Raw genomic sequence first — 27,409 nt, 5'->3', positions numbered from 1 at the left:
ATACTAGACACGAGGGGTTGACTGACACCATAATTCCTAAACTGCAAAAGTAAGCTTTGTTATTGGACTCTGGGTAAACCTAAAACAGTTTGAGTCATTATTGGGAAACAGCAGAACGTTGGCCAGAGGGTCTTTTTGTCTGGAAGTGTGAAAATCATAGTCATAGAAAGCCTGCGGGGGACAAGAGGTCAGGTGTCTAAGAAAACTGGTTAGGGTCTGGGATCAGTGTTGCCAACTCTCATGAGAGAAATAAGCCAACCCACCTCCAAAAACAAGACAAAAACAAGCCAACTCTTGCGAGAAATAAGCCAAATCTACCCTCAAAAAAACAAGCCCAACGAAACATACTCTCCCCATGCCTTCGGCCTGGTGGACACAAATATGGCCTTATAATTCAAATAAAGAAAAGACTATAATATATAATATAATAAGTCTATAATATTTTATGTTTTGGTCATTTATTATACTACATCACAAACATACTTGAGCGAGGGCTTAATAAGTAGACACCAGACCATACCAGACCGATTCTGTCACTCAATGTGATTCACACTCCCCCAAAATTATGGGTATTTATAGTATATACATCAAAGAAAATAAGAAATGTTGTCTTTTCAAAACAATCCAGCGCATTTTTAAAACCAGCCCAAAGAAACCCAACCCACGACTCGTCATTTTCTCCCGCAACTCACGCCCAAAAGTCGCGGTAAATAGGCAGACTAGGCAGACTTGGCAACCCTGTCTGGGATGCTGAAGACCTCATGGCCAAGATATCCAACTGACATTTGACAGGTTCACCGTTTCCACAGTCAATCTTGGGCCGTCTGGAAAACCCTGAACCGTCTGCGGGTCAGCAAGGGACGCTGCAAGGCATCCATGAAGAAGTGGAAACTGACTTTTTCTGGTGCATGTGTGTGTGGCGAGCCATAAACAATGGACCACATCATGGGATGTATCTCTGCTCCACAATGCACTGGAGATGACCTGGCTGAACCAAATGCCGCTGCACTCGCCTGCGCCAACCACTGGAAAGACGTGATATAGAGGATGGCCAGACACGACGAAGAAGAACCGTTTCCACACTGAAGGTGTCACACGGCTGAGTCGATGGATGGGCAATTGGGCATACATACATTAGTTTGTTTTGGAGAATATAGTTTCTCTAATCACCGTTTTGTTCATTTAATCAATTGACACCTATGAACACCAAATTATGTACAGTGTGGGTAATGTGATTTAATAGATGTACACACACACACACTGCCCCGTCGTTGCCATAGAGTTATGTTATTTGTCCCAGCCGGCTCGTGTGTCACGTGATCGGCGGTAGCCAACCAGAGGAGTAAAATAGAGGTATACGGAAGGGACTAACAATTAACTAAGACATTTAAAAAACTGCGTTAAAGTTGTTAATTTGAAAAAAAGGGCTTTGAGAGGCCCTGCATAACGAAATGGTCAATGTCTGTGTGAAAAGTCAGATCAACTGGGCAAGGCAGTGAGGAGCAGGGGGGCTAGGATACACAGACAGACAGACAGAGACAGACAGACAGATCCAAGTCTTTCTACGTCTCTTTGCAAACTCGTTAATCTGGGTTCCTTGATGTTGTCTCCATGCTGGAAATGCTCCATGCTCATTCCCTCGCCGTGACCTGCTGTGGCACTTATGTACTGAGCAAGTCTGCACCATTGTGAGGGCAGTTTAAACAAAGAACGTATACAAGCACACAGGATAGTCGCTCAATGTAAACAAACCAGACAATCCCAAAAGTATGGCGGCCGCTACCACGTGACACATATGTTGACGCCCCCCTCAAGGAGATTTTGGTACGCTCTATAGGTGATTTTGCTTGGGGATTTTTAGGGAACTGAATTTTGACGTCTTCAAAATAAAAGACCCCTTTTCTACGGGCAGATCTACAAGCTCATAGCACGGCACAAGCTTGTAGATCTGCTATTTTTGAAAATTCTATCAGAGCGAACGTTTTAACCCTGGAACAACATATTTTCAGATGAGGGTCCGCGGCCAAATACAGATCATTTTGGGTGTCCTTGACATGAAAAAGGTTGAGCACCACTGACATAGAAACATGGGGTTTTCAGAAAACGTTTGGGATTTACAAACCATTTTTTAGACTCTGCCTCAGGTCTAACTCTAAATGAGTTCAAATCTAATCATTATTATTATTATTACCTTCCACCATAAGCATGGGCTCCTTCGCTCCACCGTGGGCTAGCATCTCACGCCGGTACCTCTCGCCCATTTCTCTGTAGGACAGAGAGAGAGAGAGAGGAGGAAAAGAGAGGGAGAGTGAAGAAGGGAAAACAGAGGGAAAGAGAGAAAGAGGAACAAACTGAGAAAAGATCATCTAAGATTACAGCCACCTGTATTCTTTCTCCCTCATCAGTTCCTCATAAAGCCACCCCTCCCTCCCTCCCTCCCTCCATGCTCCCCGAGCCTCTGGGCCAAATCTCTAAGCCGTCTCTCTCTCTCTCTCCCTCTCTCTCTTCGCAACGCTCCGATGACAGGAGACAGAGATCCGACAGCCGCAGGTGGAACTAAAACAATGTCAACCAGAACAGGAGGAGGAAAGAAAGAAAGAAAGAAAGAAATGGAGAGACGTCTGAGGGTCTCTCTGTGTGTGTGTGTGTGTGTGTGTGTGTGTGTGTGTGTGTGTGTGTGTGTGTGTGTGTGTGTGTGTGTGGGGGGTTGGGAAGGCGGAAGGGGGTCTTTTCTCTAAACAAAGCTTTTGTCGAGTCCAAGGGCGAGCACTGTGCTGATAAGAAGGGGTGGGTGGGTGGTGGTGGTGGTGTTGTGGTATAATTTGGATGCTGGTATTATCCGTCTGTGGATTATAACTGCAGACACCTGCCAGCCAGGGCCGGTGTGGGGTTTCATATCAATGTCATGTTCTATGTCAGAGAGAGAGCGGGAGAACTTTAACAGTATCCAGGGAAAGGCTGCCTGTCAGGTGGCTTTCAGCCTCGGCGCTGGAAACACAAAACAGCTCTTACTTAAACTGTAGTAATCTCTCCCATCACGAAACCTTTAGTGGAGAACAATAGACGCAAGAAAGAAACCCAGAAGACACACTGATTAAAATAATATCCCCAAATACCCGGCCTAGACAGTCACAAGTACCCCTGTTTAACCAGCCAATCACACAGAAAGGAAAGCAGCCAGTTATAAAGCACCTGGCCATGATTAGGATGACCCTAACCCTTCAACTAAATAGAGGGTATGCGTGTGACATCATCATCAAACCAGGAAGTTATGCAGGAACACCTACTGAGTGGCAAAAACCTACATACATCCACACAGAAAAGTCCTATCTGATTGCATTAAATAACATTAAACAATGTTAAACTCACTTTGCCTGTTGCTTTGCCACTCGATGTGCCATTCACGTTAAGCATGTGCATACTCTCTATTCACTAGTTCAGCCAAAGCTGAACTGTCGGTGATCATTTTGCACTGTGCCAGCATTCGCTATAGTGTGTGTGCTTGCTACTCAATATCAGAGCATATGAGCGGAGCGTGGGAATTTTGAACTGAGCGTGGAGCGTGTTTTAACCCATTCTGAACGGGAACCCCTTTTGGTGTTTTAACTAAGCATTATGTTATACTTTAGCTATTGAAAAATAGCAGATCTACAAGCTCGAGCTTGTAGGTCTGCTATTTTAGAAATTTCGTAAAAATGCGGCACAAATCTTTGAATATATATTCTTTCAGAGCGAACGTTTTTTTTATTTCGACGTCAGGCCTAAATGGGTTCAAATGGGCCAGATCGATCGGCTTCGGAGCGAGGAGGACCGCCTGCAGCTCCAAGTCACTCCGGCCAGGGGCCGTGCACCACATGTTTGAGCATACCTGGCCCCAGATCGCCGTCTATGGTATCGGGACGGAAGTTAGAAGAAGTTCCAACACTCTATCTATAGTTCTATACGTTACCTGTTCAAAGGGTCCTGAACAAAGCACTGCTTCCACACCATGGAGGCCACGGCCCGGGACATCAGGTAGGAGTAGTACTTGGCCCCGTAACCGATCAGGTGGCTGAACCTCTGCTGCCATGCCTGTATGTACAGCCAGGGGAAAAAAAACAAAAGGGCAAAATGATTAGCAATCATAACATGTTTTTAAAAAAAGCTTAGAATAGCTCCAATTAATCCATCTGTCAACAGGTTTTACTGCATGTGGATATGATAAGACACAGAACAGTAGGCAGAGCTGAAAGGCACGACAATGGAACTCTGCAGCGGTGGATAAAGTACTCGCATTTTGTACTTAACCCTTTAGGCCTGGCCTCAAAATAAAAAAAAAAGCTTGTAAATCCTCCAGTTTTCTGAAATAAATATTTTCACGATTTTTCAAAAATAGCAGACCTACAAGCTCGTAGCGCGCCACTCGGTGGCGCGCTATGAGCTTGTAGATCTGCTATTTTTCAATAGCTAAATTATAACATGTTTAAAACACCAAAAGGGGTTCCCGCCCAAAATGGGTTAAATAAAAGCATCAATACTGCAATATAGAAATACTCTGTTAAAGTCCTGAATACACAATTTACTTGAGTAAAAGTACAAACGTATTGGTATCAAAGTGTACTTAAAGTATCAAAAGTAGAAAGTACTCTTTACGCAGAATGTCTCATTTCAAGTTTTCAAATGTATTCAAAATCTTTTGAAAATAGCAGATCTACAAGCTCACAATGCGTCGAATGCTATGTGAGGAATTGTGAGATTGTAGTTCAAATGGCCAAAACGTATATATAGGGCTGAAGTGGTTAATGTATGTTTTGTAGTAATAATCAAAATCTACAAAGCAACTAGTAACAAAAAATATCTTTGTACCGATTACAAAGTGTAATTGTTTTCTTGAGTAGGTGTGTGTGGGTGATGAGTGTATGCGAGTGGGTACAGTTTAGCCTGGCTAATAAGCCAGACTAATATCACACAACACTGTCGCGGTATATCAGTCTGGGCTGGCTCCACTTGGATTTCATTTCCCGGGGGGCGGGTTCAAACATTTTCTCTTTGACGCAATTGGTCAGAGCTACTGTCAGTCAAAAGTCTCAAGCATTTAACGTCACTGTACCAAAGCCCGCCCATATTGCATACCGTGTCCCGATTGGTCCGACCTGTTCTCGATTGTAGGAAAGAGGCGTGCTACTGAGCCTCGCCAGACCGAAATCCGCTGGTAGGCAACTTTTTTTTGCCAACGGCTGATTCGGTCTGGTTTATTAACCAGGCTAGGTACAGTTAGGCCAATATGGCTTTAAAAGGCTTAAGTGTTCCCTGCTTATAAAAAAAGGTTGCTGATGGATGGGAACCAGTACAGTCCTATTTTGGAAAGCCATTCCATCAACATGGGATATCCAAGGTTATTATAGGCAACTATATTTGAAACAAGAGAGTAAAACATGCACGAATTAACATTTTGTGAACGAATATAAATGGACAAAAAAACTAGATACAACTAAAACTAAGTAGAACTTCAAAATATGGGGTGTTCATGGGCATAATTATACTTTGGCAGGGTAAGTCCAGCTTCCCTCTAGTCAACTTTCATCATAAAACCACAAAACGTGGGAATTTCACGACCCATCTTCTCACTCTATATACGTACAGTACCTGCCTGAGGGTTTTCATCTATCTTATCTATAAACAGCAGCTCTTTTATGGTAGCTGTAAATGCATAGGACTGCAGGGAAATTCAGCTGGCAAACACTCAAACGTTCAGCCGTTCAGATGAGAAAAAAAAGAAAAAAAAATGCAGCTGTTAACAGACCTAAATTACCACAAAGACCACCCCCAAAAATATCAGTGCTGCAATAAGCATCTGAACAGTGCCGGGCGTCGAAACGTTTTTGGGGGAAGCCAGCCCTGCGTAGAAATAGAAACAAGCCCAAAATGACAGTCATATTTGAATGAATGAATTCATGATCTGTTCTGTTCTGTTCTTTGACTATATAGAAGTGTCTATTTGTACGTCTCTAAATGTTTTGATGAATTGAACATGGTGGACCCTCTTGTAAACAAGTGTAATGCTTAATTGGGTCGTCCACTCACAGTTAACAGTCTTTGTATTGAGTTTGTGCTTGAAATGTGCTGTAATTCTGCAAACTGTTAATAAATATTTCAATCAATCAATCAAACCAGCTGCACGCACGCACACATGAAATGAAGTTACCACTAAAGTTGCCACTACCAACCTGATAGATTGTAGACCAGCCTGCTTCGCAGCAGGTAATAAAAATACTGTAGACAGTAGGCACACTTTAGACCAGATCAGGCTGTTGAGGGGGTGGTTGTCTGTGTAAGGTACCATTTCCTAATTCCTCTATGTTACTACTCATATTTTATTTGTAGTTGATTTTACTCTTCTCCATCAGTCCGAAGCAGTGTTCATTTTGTCGACACGGACATTCCCACTAAGAGGAAATGCCACTTGACCTTTTTCACATCAGCCTCATGGTGGCGCTATAACAGGCCCGAGTCGTCTCTTTGCCTATAACTGCACCGATCTGTGTAAAACCTTCTATGCACACTTCCTAGAGGCCAAGGAAAAACATCTGGAACGACCTACAGTCCAGACTAAAATTGGCTTTGAAAGTTCCCTTGAGAAGTTTCAAAAGATGTACAGTCCAACCAACACCTGCACACGTTTGGATATGTACTAGCCTATGGTCATGGCTATATATTTATTATTTCGGTTTATATTTTGCATATTGTGTTTTTTGCCCTGCTATTAAAAGAGTAGGACATTTATTTCATAGGTACTTTGAGGTGTATTATGGATGTTTTATTTGCTGTTCCAAAATGTGACATTTACGATGTAGTATAATGTATAGTGTAATTTTATTTCTGCCACTTGGCCAGTTCCCACTTGTAAAAGAGACAGTCTCAATGTGTTTTTACTGGTTAAATAAAAGGTTAAATAAATCTGGCCTTGATTTTACAAATCTTCCTTTTATGCCACCAGGAGAGATAACGTTGATGAAAATAACAATTCTTCTACATTCTCTATAATTGTGTAGACTTCTTGTAAATTAGATAATGCAGATGTTTAACAATAACTTAACTTTAAGAGTTAATTATCTAATAATGGTCCATTAGCTGGGGACCACCTGGAACCCCCTCACGGACCACTGGTTTACTTTGATGGATTGATTTTGTGGTTTCCCCCAAGCTGATAATGAGATCAATTACAGCTTTTCAAGGATGCTTTTGAGAGAAATGCGTTAACTTGATCCGCCCAACGTCATTCCCACCCAAACCTTTCATCACGTTGTTTCAATCGAACACCTAGAAACAGAAACGGCACTAAAATCTGAGAGTGATCTCTCCTCTCTCTCTGTCCGTCTCTCTCATGGATTAAAGTTCTCAGTCGCGTGAGTCGCCTGATTTCAGTCGTTTGGATACCGTAGAAGCCAGCATGTTTTCTGTGAAAGCATCAGTGGCGCCGTCGGGACATAAACTGTGGGGGGACAATATTCGAGAGTTGAGACTAGAGAGCAACTGTACATAGGGTACTAGAATAGGCTATATAGAGCAGGGGTTCTCAACCCGTGGGTCGCGACCCCTCGGGGGGTCGCCAAATTATTTTAGGGGGTCCCCAAATTATTTAAAAAAAAAAAAAAAAAAAGAATTTTTTTAAAATTTTATTTTCACGATTTTTCAAAAATAGCAGACCTACAAGCTCGTAGCGCGCCACTCGGTGGCGCGCTATGAGCTTGTAGATCTGCTATTTTTCAATAGCTAAATTATAACAATGCTTAAAACACCAAAAGGGGTTCCCGCCCAAAATGGTTTAAGGTTATTGTAGCAATCAATTTATATTGGGGGTCGGGAGGGGGCGGGGCGGGGGTCCCGAGACATTGCCAAAGCATTTCCGGGGGTCCCCGGCCAAAAACGTTGAGAACCCCTGATATAGAGAGTCATTGCGGCGAGAGGCAAACATGCAGCGGCAGCCAATACACGACGACGATTGCGCAACAAAATGGGAACGGTGCTAAAGAGACCACCAGTGCCGGTCGGGAAAAACAAATAAATAAATAGACCAGTCATTCCCCAATAGTGCGGGGACAAAATTTCAGACCCAAATGACCCCCTCTCCGGTGCCTATGGAAAGAATGCTGCACACCGAAAACAGCAGATCTACAAGCTGTGAGCTTGTAGATTTGCTGTTTTCGGGTATTTGAAGTGATCAAACTAGCAATAGAATTTGTTTAGACGTTTAGAAGCATCTTCCAAGAAACATGAATGGTCTCAGAAATGTCATGATTTCTTCAGCTGGTCGGATCATTTCATTTCTTGAGATTTTATATTTTTATTTTTTTTATTCCATGCTCTCTCTCTCTCTCTCTCGCTCGCTTTCTGTGTCTCTTCTTTTTTTCTTGTCCTTCCCTCTCTCTGGTTTTATATCTTTTACCCAGCCAGGCGCAGCACCGTTTAAAGGATTAAGTCTTTTTTTTGGAGGCCCTGTTAAAATAACAAAGCAGAGGTATACTTTGAATGAGCACTCCCTGGGGGAAATATTTGAAACTCTTCTTTCTGCCTGCTCCTTTAATGAAAAGCATTTTTTTTCTTCTTCTCCCCCTTCTTTTTTTTCTTCTTCTTTTTTGCAGCCGCAGGCAGGGGGGGTTTTGGAAGAGGGAACCAGAGAATCAAAACCACAGTCATAATTTTACCAGGAATGGCCTTCATAAAGAATTTATTATTCTGCACTATAATTATGTAGGGCCATCGGGAATAGAGAGAGAGTGAGCTCAGTACTGTGTGTGTGTGTGTGTGTGTGTGTGTGTGTGTGTGTGTGTGTGTGTGTGTGTGTGTGTGTGTTCGGCCCATCTTGTATCTCCACCACAGCCAAAGTTTCTCTCTTTCCCTCCTTCACTTATGTCCTCACGGTCCAGTTGTATACCGCAGTGGTTCTCAACCTGTGGTCCGGGGGACCACTAGTGGTCCTTGAGGGGGTCCCCAGCTAAACGATGGAGAGTTGACAAATGGACCCTTTATAGATCTTTAACTCTTTGAGAGCGTAAAATGAGAGCAAATGGTTTCATTGTACGCTCTCAAGAGTTAAATTATTGTTAAACATTTGCATTACTTTTTTCCCCCCAAGAAGTCTACACAATTAGAGAATGTAGAAGAATTGTTATTTTCATCAACGTTTGCCTATTATCTCTGCTAATGGTGCCAACAGCAATACAGCATAGAATTGTGGACAATCTTATCCAACAACAACAAAATATTCTTGTTTTGGATCTGAGAGGTTAAATTAATTCTCATCAAATGGTTGTCTCGTTGGCTCAAATGCAGAATAAATAATGGGCCTTGATATGACCACTGGTATACTGCAATGAAGCTCACCTCTCACGGGAGTGTGTCTTGTATTATATACTTTCCGCACTATGCCAGACTTTCCCCTTCGACTTTCCGAATCCCACCGACAACACAGACAGACATTTAGCCTCAGATTACACAGCTAACCACGGGGGGGGGGGGGGGGGGGGGACTAGCTGTGCATTCTGAGTGGAGGACCTTCTGTCTCATTTACACCCCCTTACAAAATGTCCAGTTGGTGCTGTTGAGATTCACACGTCACAGCATCGGAACGAGCGAGAAGTGGATTTTGTTCAGATTGTGCAATACAGGTTTATCTTTCACCCTTAAGTCTATGCCCTCATCCTCGGCCCTCTCGGTAACACAGCTAAAGGAACATTTTCCACAGTAAAACAATCATTTGAATGGCTAATAGGTTCCACAGAGCTGCAGAATCTAAACAGTGCGGGGCGATGTTGACATGTGTATAGTATATATAGAGTGGGCCTATCAGTTCCCGCAGAGCACACAGAGGGAGGTGGGTCAGCTGGGAGTAACACAGAACACATGGTGGACCCTCGTTGGGACAGAAGATAATATTTGGAAATAAATGGCAGCAACCACGACGTTCCGTCAGGCCATGTTGACATTTCTTTAATCTGTGTTTCTTGGCTTTGGGAGGCTTTAGGGCCCCCCCCTTCTCCAAATAAATGCTGCTCCTGAGGTACCCTCTGCTCGTGCAAGTGCACATTCGACCCCTCGGAAACGTGGTGTCGCTCCTTAGTGCCGTGAACAAATGACCACCAGCCGTGCTGGGAGAGAACAAAAATGCCTTTTATCTCGTACTCCGAGAGGAACGTGAATGAAAGGCTGCGCTTGCTGACTTTGTCTGCCTTTTCTATGCAAGGATCAAAAGGATATTTGGCTGACATGTGACCCAGTTGCGCACCCTCGAAAAAAAATAAGTTAACGTTAGCCATTTGATGCAAAGGGATTGAAAAACAAAGAGAAGCTTGGAAGGTTTGAATGATGAATACCGGCGTCGGGGCTGTGATGAGTGTTTTCTTAAGCACCTCCTTAAGACGCAGACATCACACCGAGCTGTTGTTGAGTAGCTCATCTAGATTATCCGTTTCCTTAATATCAAATAGCCATAATTCTCTTGACACCACATGAAATGCAATGTAGTTTGAAAGCATGCCGGCACGGTAGGCTGACTTCACACTGTCTGCACGCATTAGGCTTCACTAAGACCTCTTCGCTACCCCATAACTTCCACCTTATTTGATCTTCTACAAAAACGTGAACCTTTTGTGAGATCTAATGCTGTGCTTATAATACTACTAATAATAATACTACCAAGAACTACTAACAGTACTTAGTACAGTACACAAATGCTACTCGAACACACAAACAAAACAAAAATCATTCTGATCTCTGAATAGTGCATTCTCTTACGCTTTTCTTCCGACGGAAACAGACCTGTAGACCAGGTGACTCGAGGCCCTGTAATAGTCCTTTAACAAAGTGTGTGCAGCCGCCCCTTGTCGACCCCCCCCCCCCCTCCCCCCCTCCCCCCCCTCCACCAAGAGCCCATGACTTGGCCGCGGTTTCCCAAAATGTTATGGTTTCCTGAACTCCATCTCCTCTCTCAGGAGTACTATTTACCCTTATTAAAGTCATTAACGGCCCAGATGGGTCTCGTCAAGCCGACACTTTTAGGAGCTTAAGCACGTTTTCGCGCTGCAGGATCATCCAGATCTGACCAGACCAGACCACAGAGCCTCTCACTCACACACCACCCCCGAAGATAAGCAGTCGATTCTTCTCCCCCCTCCCATCTCTGACCCCCATCTTCAAGCACGTGCTCCAGAGCACTGAACTGTTTTCAGACAATTTTAAGACTATTACACCTTGGACCCACATTCTTTAAAGATTAGCTTTTGAGAGAGCGAGCAGTCAATTCCCCTCTTTATGTTGTCTTTTATTGAGATGGATGGATGGAAAAAGAGAGAATGTGTAGAGGAGAGGACATGAGGGAAGTCCCAGCCATAGCAGGAGTATGTGGCTCTTATGACTACACCACTACTACAATCTGAAGATTATAGATACACATTTGGTGTGTGTTTGCTTGTAAATCAAGTATGTTTGCTATTTTATTGTGTTTTAATAATATGACATATGTGTTAAAAGGGCTGCATTGGTTCCTCAACGTAGTGGAAATGTGCGTGCAAAGTTTCACAGCAATTGGACGCTGCGTTCATGATTTGAGGCATTATGTTCAAAACGGGCCACACCTAAATGGTAAATGGTGCATTTATATAGTGCTTTTATCCAAGGCGCTTTACATAGATTGTGCATTACATTCACCCATTCATACACCAATGGCGGCGGAAACCATGCAAGGCACCAACCAGCACAATTTGGGGTTCAGTGTCTTGCTCAAGGACACTTCGACACTAATTCTGGGGGAGCCCGGGTTCGAACTAGCAACCTTGCAGTTACCATCCGGCCACTCTACCCCTGAGACACACCGCCGCCCCACCTACAAACTGGCCAGTATATCGCCAACCACGTTAGAATATAAATATAAATCTGACAGATCCATCTCGATCACATGACTATGAAGTCTGAAGATCATGTGTACCGATTTGCATCATATTCGGATACAATCTGAATGACAAATATAAAAGGGTGTTTCACATAAGTCTGCCTCCTGGTTAGGGATGGAGCCCGAAAATCGGGTCCATTACAAACCCGGTTCGGCATTTATCGAGACCCGATTATCAATAAGCTTTTGGCTTGTCGAGTCTGTTATCGGGTATAAGGGGGCTGGGACGGGACGGGTGGTTGCGTGGTGCGTCATCGTTTTGCCGTGGAACTATGGTGGAACGGGTGAAAAGGTTTGGTAACATTAAAAAAAAGACGAGGGGAGCTAAATGCAATAATGTAGCCTACCACAGTTGTTGCATGCACGAAAGGGAGCATTTCGACAATGCATAGACATCTGTCCATAATGCATTGTATTAAACCCAAATGCGATACCTTTGCATCATGTCTGCACCGATTCGAAACAACACGGGAGCCTCAGCTGCTAGCCTGGAGCGGCCAGACTCATAGCGAGGATTCACTGACGCTTCCTCCCCGCATATAATATATATTTGCGGGGAGGAAGCGTAGTTATAATATCTCCCGCGGATCGATTGAATAGTCTCACATAATACGTGACGTATTCCAATGTGCATGCTATCAGTCTATCATTGCTGAAAAGGCAGAGCTACAAGCTCACAACGCGGTGCAACCAGACGCGGTGTGAGCTATTTTTGGTGCGTGACACCGCCGTACGATGATGTATACATTACGCATTTAAAGTGACGGTACACAATTAACAGTCTGTTAGAAAGGTGTGTGTGTGTGAGACACCTTAGAACTGTTTATTGGCATACAAACTATCACAACTGGCCAATAAAAATAAGCTTCTGTTCAGAATGAATCGTCTCCCGTATTTCCACAAAATAATAGCAAATGCTCGCTAGTGGGCTCGATAAGGACCCGGCTCGATAAGCCTGCTCGATAAGGTGATCGTTATCAATAAAACCTTAACGAGCTCCATCCCTACTCCTAATGGTACCAACATCAATACAGCATGGAATTGTAGACAAAATCTTATACAATGACAACAATATATTCTAAGTTCTGGTTCTGGGTGACAAAATCTCATCAAACGGTGGTGGTCCGTGGCTCACATACATCATGCCGAATAAATAATGGGCCTCGATATGAAAAGGGTTGAAAACCACCGCATCAAAGTAAACTATTCAAAAGTAGCATGGGTAGACGGAGAGAGAGAGAGAGAGAGAGCATACCGTGTTGGGCGTGTACGGCAGGCCATAGAAGCTCTTCTGCATGTCCTTCAGGATGTCTGTGGTGGACTGGTGCTGAGGTTTGTTGCCGTGGTAGAGTTGGTCCAACATGGCATAGAACACCTACCCATGGGGAGGAGGGGAAAACACACACATTTATATATTGCAGTATTGATACTTTTACTTAAACCATTTTGGGAGGGAACCCCTTTGTGTTTTAAACATCATGTTATAATTTAGCTATTGAAAAATAGCAGATCTACAAGCTCATAGCGCGCCACCGAGTGGCGCGCTACGAGCTTGTAGGTCTGCTATTTTTGAAAAATCGTGAAAATATTTATTTCAGAAAACTGGAGGATTTAGAAGATTTTTTTTTTAATTTTGAGGTCAGGCCTAAATGGGTTAACCAATTAAGACATGGGTCTGCATCTGTGTCACCTTAGCTTTTAACCACTTTAACCATTATTTCAAACTTTAGCTGTTGAAAAAAAAAGCAGATCTACAAGCACCGAGTGCAGCGCTACGAGCTTGTAGATCTGCTATTTTTTTTAAGAATCGTGAAAATGTGTGCAAATCTTTGAATATATTCCTTCCCAGCTTTTAACTCGCATCTTTGCTTCTGGGGGGTCCATGGAACAACATATTTTTTTTCGGATGGGGGTCGGCGGACAAATAAATATAATTTGGGAGTTCTTGACATGAAACCACTGACATAGAAACATAAGCTTTCAGAAATTTTAAGAAGACATTTTGTAGAATCGACCTCAGGTCTTCATAAGTAAAAAAAGAAAAAAGAAAAAGTGAAGTACTTTTTCCACCACTGTCTGACTATACCCTCCTTCCTCCACTGCATGAAGTGGGGCCGAACAAATACAGCCTCTAAATCTCAACTCTTATCTCTCCTCAATCACTCACTTGGCAAGCACTTTAAACCGCCCTTATGCCCATTGTCCTCTTAACACATTCTGACCTGGGAACGATTCTATAAATGTCTTCTACATCCTGACACTTTTCTGAAAAAGCTGTTTCTATGTCAGTCGTTCTTCGATTTAAAAAAAATAGCAGACCTACAAGCTCGTAGCGCGCCACTCGGTGGCGCGCTATGAGCTTGTAGATCTGCTATTTTTCAATAGCTAAAGCATAACATAATGCTAACACCAAAAGGGGTTCCCGCCCAAACTGGGTTAAGTGAGTTTTTAACCCGTTGGCAACACTATGGATATCTTGTGAAAACACCTTATTAAGTCTATGTGATAACGTAGGCCATATAAGACCGATACATTTTACTCGCAGGGCAGTAAAGTTTAATGGCACCGCAGAGGAATAGGCTGCGTCTAGTTTTTGAGCAGTGCCTAACAGCTCCAATGACTGGCCGTGTGTGTGTGTGTGTGTGTGTGTGTGTGTGTGTGTGTGTGTGTGTGTGTGTGTGTCTGTCTGGGGCCATTCACAATGAGCACTATAACTATAACTGCAGCCAGCCAGCGGTGTTGTTGAGCACCCTGCAACGCTCAGTTCACACGGGTGTGATTTTGAATTGTGATCTTGTTTTGTCGTGACTAGCAGTTGCAGAGTTGCCTCATCTCTGCTAGTCAGAGAGGTCTCAATAATACTGACGTCCCTGTGTACTTTTCCATATATGGAATACTATATGCACCAATAGTGGTGGGTATTGCCTGCAACCTCACGATAGATACGTAACACGATACAGAGGCCACGATACGATATATATCGATATACGATATTATACGCTGATTCCAAATAAAGACCATGTATTAACTACAAGAGCTCTTCTTTATTATTCTGTAGCTTAGGCAAAAGCCTTTAAGTATTGCACAAATACAATAAAACACCGTCGGGCCCACAGAGACCTTTAAATTAAAACAAAAGCCACCTCGTGGCTTTATTGTGCATTCTACCTACACCATGTGTCTATGTGTCAAAACTGCATCGCCCACACAATCTATATAGAAGCCTCTGTATCGATTCACATATCGTCTGGAGCATATATAACGATATAGAGACATATCGATTAATTGAACCCACCACTGTGCAATAAATCTGACTGAATCATTTTGCACTAGTTTAATAACCCATTTTGGGTGGGAACCCCTTTTGGTGTTAGCATTATGTTATGCTTTAGCTATTGAAAAATAGCAGATCTACAAGCTCATAGCGCGCCACCAAGTGGCGCGCTACGAGCTTGTAGGTCTGCTATTTTTGAAAAATCGAAGAACGACTGACATAGAAACATAGCTTTTTCAGAAAACTGTCAGGATGTAGAAGACATTTATAGAATCTGATCTCAGGTCAAAATGGGTGAATGAAAAGGTTGAAGGTTGAAAGGTGACTGTACCTGTAGCTGGGTGTCTGCAGCCTGGCAGACCTTCTTAGACTCACACAGGCGAGCCACCATGCTGGCAGACAGAGACTAAAACATGGGGAGGAAGCAAATATGACAATGGTCATTCAACTCAAATACTCAATTTCATACTCATTAAAAGGTAGGTGATAAGTGTTATTTTATGGTTAAAACAAAACATAATTGTGGATAAAATTGGTATCCTGGCCTGAAAATGCATTTTCTGTTTAATAGAAAGCTGGAGCTAGACATGGAGACTCCTGTTACTGAACAAACTCTCTATACCAATGAGCACTATCACAATATAGAGCTTTTTAACACTTATTTTAACCAAAGAAAATCACATACCCTACCTTTAAGCGCTCTTCATAATTAATTGTAATACAAAGGAATAAGGTAAAATTACAACAATAAAGTCATGAGCTGGACTCAAACCTTAACCTTAGTATGTTCAGCACCAACACTTTTTCTTCCACATAAATTTCAACTAATATTCACATATCGCCAACATTTATTTAAGCTTTGAATTGTAACTGCAAATCAGTTTGTATGCCTAAGACAAAAACGAAGCATGCGTGTTTGGAACGCCGTCATCTGAAATACCAAGGTTCAGGAGGTGTACCTGTCCTGTTTTGTAATGGCGGGCAAACTGGCTGACAACTCTATAGTCGGATGCAAAGTACTCCATGAGGATAGAGGGTACCTCTGCGAAGTCCGTGGCACATCTCGTTCCTGCAGAAGACAAGATCAAGTTGTTCTGTGTGCAAGTATGTGGCAGTACAACTCGCTGTTCAGAAAAGTTTCAGGTTTAATCAACGCTGCAGCCCAATGTATTGACGCTAGGGAAGGGTTCTATTAATTGATTAAACATTAATAGGATCAACATCAATTATTTAAAAAATATATATTTTTTTTTTTTCCTTTTTTTTATATAAAAATAATATCTGTTGCAATTGTCATCCAAACCCTGCCCATAGTAACTACATTTCAGAGGATACCATTTATTTGTGTTAGCTTAGGCCTACTGCAGGTGACTTGAATGCTATATGGTGCAATGTTGAGTACAGGAGTACAGGCCTACCAAAGTGTGCCTGTATCATTGGCATTGATGGTAATGGTATCTGTTATCATTAGTCTGACTTGAGGCAAAATTTATGTGGATGGATAACAGAATACCATTATTTGTTTCCCACAATTGATGCTCGTTTATGGGTTTTTGTGTTGTTTTTTAAGAAAAATAAAAAATACACCCATCCCCCACGGCTGAATATCGATTAAATTGACAAATCGTTAAAGGGGCATTCCACTCATTTTCAACATTTTACTATGTCATTAAGTATACCTTAGAGCTGTTGTAATAAAAAGTCCCCCCATTCTGTGTTTCCTAGAACTAGAGATCTGAAAAAAATCATTAACATGGTGAATCACATCTTGATGATGTCATCAAGATGTGTTTCACCATGTTAATGATTTTTTTCATAATTACAGTTCTAAGAAACACAGAATGGGGGGGACTTTTTTATTATTACAGCTCTAAGGTATATTAATGACATAGTAAAATGTTGAAAATGGGTGGTTTTCCCCTTTAATATTGAATCCATTTTCACTTTGGACACTTTTACACATCCCTAATTGACACAGGGTTCTTCAGCAAGTTACTAAACACTTGCTTGCTATACATAATGGCATCGCAGGAATGTACGTTATACGCATACATATTTGCAGTGTGCAGAGCTTAGACGTAACAAAGGGGCAGACGTTAAGACATGTAGCAGTAATACAAGAACCAGCAAAACAAAATGACTGAGAAGACATAAAAGCTACTGTATCTGCTGGAATGACAAGCTCCTATGTAATTGACAAGAGACAGGTACTCTGTCTGCTGGTGAAACTAAGCAGCAATGTATTTGACAACAGGTTAAAAAACCCATCAGATTCAGGTTAGTGAACATGCCATAGTGTTGAGGGTGTTGTACACTGCACTGCAAGGACAAAGCTTGCAAAAAAAACAGCAGTCTCACATGGCAGTATACAGTATCTCACCCCGTAAGTAGATATCGGTGGAAATACAAACGCTGGAGAGACATAATACAGTAATGGACAAGTAAAGGATAATTCCTGAAGCAAGACGTACAAGAGAATTACCAGTGAAAGCAATAGCAACGTATAAACTATGTTCCCAGCAGCTTAAATAATCAAAGTATACAATATAAAAGCTGGCGTCTTTTAACCCATTTTGGGCGGGATCCCCTTTTGGTGTTAGCATTATGTTATGCTTTAGCTATTGAAAAATAGCAGATCTACAAGCTCATAGCGCGCCACCGATTGGCGCGCTACGAGCTTGTAGATCTGCTATTTTTGAAAAATTGAAGAACGACTGACATAGAAACATAGCTTTTTCAGAAAACTGTCAGGATGTAGAAGACATTTTTAGAATCTGATCTCAGGTCAAAATGGGTTAAAGTCAGTTCTGATCCAATATATACATAATACAAGTCGCAGGTATGCAGACTAGAGTACTCTTTCATGAATCCTGCTAAAAAGGAGCGGTGTCAAGTTGCCACGTCGTCGTACAGTATCCTTCAGTACAGTAAGTGGATATAGCTGCTACTATGAAACTGATGTTTGGAGGCATCTCGGGTTACCGCCTTAAGGCGTGTCCCTCGGCTTTATTATCCGACAACTGAAAGAGGTACACGGCGCTGACACCTTAACGGTCTCCTCGGGGCCTTATTCCACTAAATCGGATTTGACTGAGCTGAAGCTACACCCGTAACAAATGGTTTAAACATAACCTGTAGTCCAAAGACGTAGCTCTTAACTCCTCCTGACATTTGGAAGCCGAGCACAATAGCCGTCATTATCAGATTGTGGAGCATGTAAAATGTCAAGCGTCGATCAACCTCGTCGTAGATGTATGCTGTAATTACTTCTCTTAAGTCCTTCAAATGTTGGATACAAATCTTATGTTTATGTAATGTATGTGGCTTTGCCAGTTTTGCCCAACACGTGTACCTGCATGTTTGGGTAAAAATATTGAAGCGTACAGTTAAGTGTGTGCGCATGCACCAGACACACTGGCTGAGAAAAGACATGTTGTAAGCTTTGTTAATGGCCTTTCAAAACGGGCAGCGACGAACGCGGACGTTTTCACCTGGATCAACGACAGGTCTGCTCCAGGTCTGCTGAAGAGGGGCGCGACAACGCAAGCATAAAAAAAGAAAGCTAAACAGAATCCAGGTCTGGCGAGTCGTGTGAGTGTGCACGAAACAAGCACGCGTGCAAGAATTTCACGGGACCACGCTCACGTAAATACGCTTGCGATGTTGCCCCTCGACGTCCCCGCACGTACAGAAAAGAAAACGCAGGTCTCATTGGAAATGAACTATAGGCGCGTTATATTGCTTCCCGTTTGAAAGGGCCTTTAGTCTGCATGTTTGTGTGTGCACAGTCACAGTATGCTGTATGTGCACACCTACACTTAGTTGTTTATGTGTGTTCATGCATCCCTCTTTTATCCATCCGGCGAGACGGGTCGCCGCATTTTGGGAACACCAAGTAACTTCTCCAGGTGCTCCTCTGAGTACTAGACCAAAAACGTTGTGTGCAGCCCTGGCTATAAGCAATATTTTTTCAGTATTTCTCAATTTTAATGACATTGGTATTCAGACGCTCCCAAAAAAATGTAGTCTACTTCCTGATTTGTTAGTCATTTCTGTAGGTTTTTTTTTCGACCAATGACAAATCTAGGAAAATTTTGCGTTGCTCAAGACGTCTCCACACGTCTTTATAATAATTACACCCGTAGGTGTGGTTAGGTATTATTTAATGATATAAAACCGGATCGCTAAAATCTATTTCTTGCTAGGCAACGCCTTGTGCAGCGCTCAGCGTCATGTTTTGCGCATGCGTGCAGCCGTCCACTTCCTTGTTTACGGCCCGACAAAACCGGCTACTTTCTCCAAATCTACGTCGCTGTCCGTGCTTTTGATCAGAACGCAGATGTTCCGTCCTCATTTCTGACTTAACCAAGCATCTATATAAACGCTTCTAGAGAGAGATCAGATGTGACAGCGCATCTATATAAACGCTTCTAGAGAGAGATCAGATGTGACAGCGCATCTATATAAACGCTTCTAGAGAGAGATCAGATGTGACAGCGCATCTATATAAACGCTTCTAGAGAGAGATCAGATGTGACAGCGCATCTATATAAACGCTTCTAGAGAGAGATCAGATGTGACAGCGCATCTATATAAACGCTTCTAGAGAGAGATCAGATGTGACAGCGCATCTATATAAACGCTTCTAGAGAGAGATCAGATGTGACAGCGCATGGTAGCAATGGAAAATTACACCTACAGTACCGGTTTGGGGGGGAAATGGAAGGCGGGGCTTTTCAGAGTAAAATCTGCCTCATCTGCTGGGCACTCTATAGACTCTAGAGCTTATATGTTTGAAAAATTCCGGCGCACTGGAAGTGTTAAAACATGCCTGAAAATCCACCTTTCAGCAGGCCAAAGGGAGAGGAAATGACTAGTCAAGTACCCCCCACCTCTTTATGAACCCCCTTCCTTTTCCCCCCAACCTGTACATGTCTTTTATATAATTTTTCTGTTAGGTTTTGTATTTCGTTTTTTTTCATGATTATGAATTGAATACCCCAGACCGCAAGGACTTTTTCCTATGCTATCCATTTGGACTATGTGTGTTTGACTGTACTCTGTACTGTTTACATTTCTGCCCAATACATTTTTCAATCAATCAATCATCAATACACAATAAGACTCCGATCTCACCTGTGACATGCTGGTAGCGTGTGCGACCCAGCATAGAATGCATGGCGTGGCCCATCTCGTGGAAGAGGTTCTCCATCATGGGCGGGGTGAGCAGGGAGGGGGCGCCCCTTGGGGGCTGGGGCAGGCTCAGCATCAGGACCACCACGGGAAGCTGGTACTGCCCCGTTTCCTGGCACTGACGACCCCCGCGGATGGTGAAGTGGCAGTCCTGAGAGATAGGTGAGGTGGACGTGGGAGCGGACGTAAGGTGGAACAAGGATAGTTGGAGAGGAGGGAGGATCGGTGAGAAGGGTGGACAGCATAGAACGAGGGAGGGATTCAGGAAGAGAAGGGTGGAGAGAAGGTGGAGGGATGTGTAGAAGAGGGATTGAGGTGATAGGGTGGAGAGGGATGGAGCGGGTTAACAGTAGACAGGGTGAGAGGAAGAGGGATTGAGTCATGGGGTGGAGAGAAGGTGGAGAGGTGATGGAGCGGGTGACGGTAGACACAGGGTGAGAGGAAGAGGGATTGAGTGATAGAGTGGAGAGAAGGTGGAGAGGTGATGGAGCGGGTTAACAGAAGACAGGGTGAGAGGAAGAGGGATTGAGTGATGGGGTGGAGAGGTGATGGAGCGGGTGACGGTAGACACAGGGTGAGAGGAAGAGGGATTGAGTGATGGGGTGGAGAGGTGATGGAGCGGGTAACGGTAGACACAGGGTGAGAGGAAGAGGGATTGAGTGATGGGGTGGAGAGGTGATGGAGCGGGTAACGGTAGACACAGGGTGAGAGGAAGAGGGATTGAGTGATGGGGTGGAGAGGTGATGGAGCGGGTAACGGTAGACACAGGGTGAGAGGAAGAGGGATTGAGTGATGGGGTGGAGAGGTGATGGAGCGGGTAACGGTAGACACAGGGTGAGAGGAAGAGGGATTGAGTGATGGGGTGGAGAGGTGATGGAGCGGGTAACGGTAGACACAGGGTGAGAGGAAGAGGGATTGAGTGATGGGGTGGAGAGAAGGTGGAGAGGGATGGAACGGGTTAACAGTAGATGGGGTGAGAGGAAGAGGGATTGAGTGATGGGGTGGAGAGAAGGTGGAGAGGTGATGGAGCGGGTAACGGTAGACACAGTGTGAGAGGAAGAAGGGTTGGGTGATAGGGTGGAGAGGTGATGGAGAACAAGAGGGATGTGTAGAGCATGGAAAGAGACAGAGCACAGTACAGACGGAAGAAAGAAACAATATAAGTTATGTTGAAGGTTTATTGGAGGGCAGTGTAGTGGCACATTTAAGCAGGGTCACAAGAAACTAATTGTAACATATACATATCAAATGTATTGTTTTGTATATTACCTTGTATTTGACTTGTTTTTTTAATATCATTATGGAAATCATAATGGATAAAACGGAGGAGACAGAGCTGTGCGGGGCGGGGTGTGTGTCAGTAGACTCTGTACCTGTTGAGGTTTGTCTGCCCGATGGAAGAAGTCACAATATATGTATCCCAGCAGCCCCTCCGTCTCATGGACAACAGCCTAAAAAGACAAACACAAACAAGGTTCATTGGTCATACGCAAACACAGACCAGAACTTAACTCTCTGTTAATGTGGTAAACAGTACAGATACACACAAGTGGACAGCAGCTTAGAAGTTTAGCACACACGATAATTAAACACTCAAGGTTATTTATTTTCGACATTCACCAACCCGTACCAGTTTTCGGACGTCACCGCTCCACACCTCTCCGGCGCTGGGGTCTTCAGACATGAGCGAGACGCCGTAGAGCTGAGAGAAGACGTGGTTCAGACCTTCCATACAGGCCCCCAGGGAGAAGTAGGGCTGGTACAGGCTGGGCTCGATGTTGAACCTGCCACCCAACACCAACATATATCAGCATTAGGAAAAATAGTAAATACATCAACTAAGTTTAAGCCATTCTGGGCGGGAACCCCTGTTGGTGTTTTAAGCATTATGTTATACTTTAGCTATTGGAAAATAGCAGATCTACAAGCTCATAGCGCGGCACCGAGTGCCGCGCTACGAGCTTGTAGGTCTGCTATTTTTGAAAAATCGTGAAAATGCGGCACAAATCTTTGAATATATTCTTTCAGAGCGAACATTTTTAACTCAAATCTTTGGTTCTGGGAGGTCCCTGGAACAACATATTTTCAGAGGGAGGTCGGCGGCCTATTACATATAAACTTTGGGGTCCTTGACATGAAATATTGAGCACCACTGATATAGAAACATAGGTATTTCAGAATTTAGAAGACATTTTTTAAATTGACGTCAGGCCTATATGGGTTAACTAACACTGAAGACAATATACACTACAGTAGAGGTAGATTCCTGGGTGTTCAACAGTTGCGAAACATAATTTTGCAATATTAATTTGTGATCATCAGGAATGTGTCAATCGGGAAAAAGCTAAACTTGAATTACTCTTTAGATATGTACTCATTTCCTGCCAAGCTTATGCGCAAGCCCTAACCACACCAAAGGGTCGAGACGGTTTTAGCGTTGTCCCAGTGGTGTGATATGTCCTGTTGCATGTTGATATATATTAAGAAATATAATATGCCTTTTGTATTCTTTCTGTACTGTATATCAGCCAAATGTTGATTTTTACGTTACACATATTGAGGGAAATTAACATTCTCAAATTTAAAAAACGCAGCTTATCAACAAACCGGTTAATCAATCGAAAATCAATTATCAATTAACGTATTAATCGATAATTTGCATGCTTAGATTCTCTAGTTTTACATCCATGTTATTGCCACCTGGCTGGCCGAGAGCCTTTTAGACTCCCTCGGGCTGGTGAGACATGGATGGTATAGGAAGCCTTTTAGACCATTGGTTCTCAAAGTGGGGTCCGTGGCCCCCCAGGGGTCCTTGAGGGAGTTGCAGGGGGTCCCCAGCTAAATGATATAGTTAGGAACAAAATGGCCGCTTATGGGTCTGTAACTCAGTGTACAAATGGATTGTACAATCTCAGAGCTAAATTAACATTGAAATTATAAATTGGAGTCCCAGAGATAGAAATGCCATTAATGGGGCCTAATGCATGTCAAACTGGGGATACTTGATTTTACGCAGTGATTTTCAACCATTTTAATGTCATGTCTTATTATGGGGGTCCTTAATAGCATTTCTTTTCAAATGGGGTTCCGTGGTGTCAATTTGGGAGTGCTTGCTTGACATCAAAAACAAGTTTGAGAACCACTGTTTTAGACCCTCCCTCAGGCTGGTGAGACATGGATGGTTGGAAGGAAGAAGGACCAGAGAGTGTTTTTAGACTCCCTCAGGCTGGTGAGACATGCGTGGTAGGAAGGAAGGAAGGAAGAAGGGGGGGGAAACCCCAGATCAGTGGAACATTTTGGGTTCCTGTCTATCTTCTTCTGATGATCACACGGTGCAATGACACCCCGTCTGGATGTGGACAACGCACAGCGTCTCTGCTGCAACACAGCCCCCGAGGGTCCACTCCACACATCACTCCTACTCTTTAATTAAAACCCACGGAGGAGAGGCATCTTTTTACCCATGGTCTACAGCCATGATTAATGGTGAAGACGAGTCATCACCCTGTTCGAGTATGTAGGATAGGAAACTAACTGTGTTTCTGTACTCAGTTGGGCAGGGATTCACAACGGGACCAAAAAAAATCCCCTAACATTACGTATACTGTGTGCGATACATTAGTGCTGCACAATTAAACGAACTGCCAAGGGCCTACAGACCAAAGACAAAATGAGAATCGTGATCTCAATTCTTGTGGAGGAAAATAAAGATTCACATTTGAGCAAGACTCGTGCTGCAGCGCTACGATGTATTATAATATACATATTACATAACGTGTGGTCCTGTGAAGCTCGGTGGCCAAAGAACGCCACTAAGCCTGATAGGGTTAAGGGGGTTTATTTCCTATCGTCCACATTTAAAATTGTTTCACAATAAGACACTTTGATATGCAAATGATATGTTATATAGCTTGAACGGTTTAGCTCAATAGTCCGCATTAAGCACTGCCATGGTTGCCAAGTCTATTCACCCATGCACAGTCAGACAGATACACAATCTGTACCCAATTTGACGATGGCTAACAGCTGCTTTACCAGAGAGAAAAAGAAAGAAAGAGAGAGAGCGCTAAAAACTTTGAGTGGAAATGACAGAGAGAAAGAGGAACAGGGAAAGTAGTGAGAGTGAAAACAGAGTGAAAGCAATGAGGAAGAAAGAAAGAACCACAGAGAACTAATGAATGTGTACGTTTCAGAGAAATGGTGAATGTGCGTGGCACACATGTGAGAGAGAGGGAGATGTATGGAATGAGGAGGTTGAAATATAATGCATGCTACAAAAAGCAGTTAACGGACCCATTTTATACAAATAGTCTAAAACTGCTCTCTGGAGGACTCCTGGTGACCAGTAGTGTTGATCTACATAGATCTACAAGCTCAACACGTTGCAGTGCGACGCGTTGTGAGCTTGTAGATCTGCCATTTTAAGCATGCAACCAAACAAATTACTTCTCTTCTCCACTAGTCTCCCTCCATTTTAGTCTACCGGTAGTTTTTAATTTGTTCATATTGACGAAATTGTCAATATGTTTAGTCTTAGTTCCAGACATCACGGCTTAGTTTTTATTCCATTTGTCAGTGAAAAAAGGTAGTCGACGGACTCGACGAACATTTTTCGTCAGTTTCAGACGACGAAATCAACATTTGTGACCACCAGCACAAAGCAGTGGTACCAAGGAAGGAGAGATGGAGAGAAATAGGTCAAGAGGGCAACTGGATAACTCACCCCTTTTCCAACGTTGATCAAAAGAACAATTCTTCTACGTCCTCTAATTGTGTAGACTTCTTGTAAATTAACTTAAGTAATGCAGATGTTTAACAATAATTTAACTCTTGAAAGTGTAAAATGAAACCAAATGGACCCCCCAATGGGTCCATTTGGTTTCATTTTACACTCACAAGAGTTAAAGATCTATAAGGGTCCATTTGGTTACCAACTCTCCATCATTTAGCTGGGGACCACCTGGTACCCCCTCAAGGACCACTGGTCGAGAACCACTGCCTTAACCCATTTATGCTTTAGCTATTGAAAAATAGCAGATCTACAAGCTCATAGCGCGCCACCGAGTGGCGCGCTATGAGCTTGTAGGTCTGCTATTTTTGAAAAATCGAAGAACGACTGACATAGAAACATAGCTTTTTTAGTTTTTAATACTCTTACATGGCAGTATAAATATATTCTACATGGTAAAGGGGTGAGTTATCCAGTATTTGTCGAGAGGTGTTGGGGGATCATCATGGAAAGATAGAGGAAGGAGTGTGGGGTGTGTGAGACAGAAAGAGGGAGGAAAGATAGAGAGACACATCTTCACTTCTTCCACTGAGTCGTCACTCAGTGGCCCTGCCAGAATACAATTGGCATTGGACTTTGGCAGGGCCCAAAAGAAGATCTCCCACACATGCAAAAATGGCATTAGTCTCTCGAAGACATAAAACACCTGCAATAATACTTTGATAAAAACCCACTTGGTGTTATTGGGATCTGGCGAGTGCTGGGAAGCGAGGGAGATTTTAAGTAATAACAGTTTATCTGTAAAAAATAAAAATAAAAACATCAGGGGGAGGCCAATAAACTGGAGACTGTATCTCCCATTAAATATTCCACCACAGCATTACTTTCTTTGGTGTACAGATTTATCTATCTATTATGATTTGTCCCTCATGTGACAGACAGAAATACTGACACAGATAGATAGATGGACAGGCACCGGCACGGCTCACTGCTCAGGTCACTCTACAGAACCATTTCAAAGTCACTTTAACGTAATGAGCTAAACTAGAGCCAGATCTTTTTTTTTATTTATTTTTTTCATTTCAACCTTAATTTAGTTCTCGGAGAACATACTGAGGGCTGGGACCCTCTTTTTCAGCGGTGCCAAGATTACACACGGGACAAAGGACAAAAAAAAAAAAAAACATTTCATCACATAGTTTATCAACATCAATTAAAACAGGTACAATTGAGATTGACCAATGTTGATATGTCCGACTGAAATCGACCAAGGGGAACAAGAGAGCTGTGCTTGAGTGAAGTCTGTAAGGTGTTCCAAGTGTGAGGGGCACAGCACTTGAAAGCAGATTTTCCAAGCTCAGTGGAGGCATGCAAAGTCTCAAGCATTAAATAGTCCTGAGAGCGTGTGTGATAAGAAATAGTTTTCCATTATAAAAGTGAATTTAAATAAGGAGGGTGAACTCCCATTTAAAGCTTTATAGATAAATAACAACCAGTGCTGGTCTCTCCTTGTCGCAAGGGAGGGCCAACCGACCTTATTGTACAGTATGCAGTGATGGGTGTTATTATAGCTGTCGCCTGTTATAAATCTAAGGGCAGAATGATAAACTGGGTCCAAGCTTTTAAGTGTGGTAGCTGATGCGTTTCTATATATAATAATGCCCCCATAGTCCAGAGCAGAGAGGAATAGTGCCTCAATATTAGCCAAGCCCAGCTTCGATCTGTACTGTAAAAGCTGCTGGTAACATACTTAATACATGCCAAGACCACATGATTTGTACTTAATACATGCCAAGACCACATGCTTTGTGCAGGTCTCACTGAAGGATGATATTATTTCTATAAAACGACTTGGTGAATAACGTAACGTTCAACGTAAATGTGCCTGCAGGTTTGTATTAGTGACACACGGCAGTCAGTCAGCCAATCCTGGTAGAATACAATTTCATTGCTCAGGGGAAATGTATTTTACATTCACAACAATAACTGTTGAATGAAAAAGCCTCTTCCTTTCAGGCTCCGCTCACACATAAGAGACGGGTGTCTGCTGCTTGTCGCCCGTCTCCTCTGGGTGTCGGACAGGGGGGTGAGGAGGGCAGAACACAGCCATCGAACAAGGTTGTCTCGTCAAAACCACGTGACTCACATTGAAAATGAATTGCGAGCTGTCCAACACACAGAGGAGACACAAGACACAGAGAAGACACCCTGTCTCTTATGTGTGAGCGTCGAGCGCAGCCTCAAAATGCTAGCCTGGCTAATAAGCCAGACCGAATCAGCCGTTGGC

The 27,409-nt window shown here is 43.1% G+C and overlaps 1 protein-coding gene across 1 annotated transcript in view; it reads right to left on the bottom strand.

Annotated features, from left to right (window-relative positions):
• LOC306932518 (mitochondrial intermediate peptidase-like) overlaps positions 1-27,409 on the bottom strand; it is a 69,334-nt gene that overhangs the window by 22,837 nt on the left and 19,088 nt on the right. Inside the window, exons 11-18 of the mRNA XM_079514351.1 lie at positions 22,024-22,177; positions 21,767-21,844; positions 20,337-20,544; positions 16,160-16,269; positions 15,532-15,606; positions 13,182-13,301; positions 3,950-4,071; positions 2,192-2,265 (exon numbers count right to left, since the gene is read on the bottom strand). Coding sequence (XP_079370477.1) covers positions 2,192-2,265; positions 3,950-4,071; positions 13,182-13,301; positions 15,532-15,606; positions 16,160-16,269; positions 20,337-20,544; positions 21,767-21,844; positions 22,024-22,177 — 941 coding nt within the window. The remainder of the gene's footprint in view (positions 1-2,191; positions 2,266-3,949; positions 4,072-13,181; positions 13,302-15,531; positions 15,607-16,159; positions 16,270-20,336; positions 20,545-21,766; positions 21,845-22,023; positions 22,178-27,409) is intronic.

The sequence above is a fragment of the Electrona antarctica genome (genome assembly GCF_951216825.1).
Source record: "Electrona antarctica genome assembly, chromosome: 11".
In the NCBI taxonomy this organism is placed as follows: Eukaryota; Metazoa; Chordata; class Actinopteri; order Myctophiformes; family Myctophidae; genus Electrona; species Electrona antarctica.
This window is presented reverse-complemented; position numbering and strand designations above follow the sequence as displayed.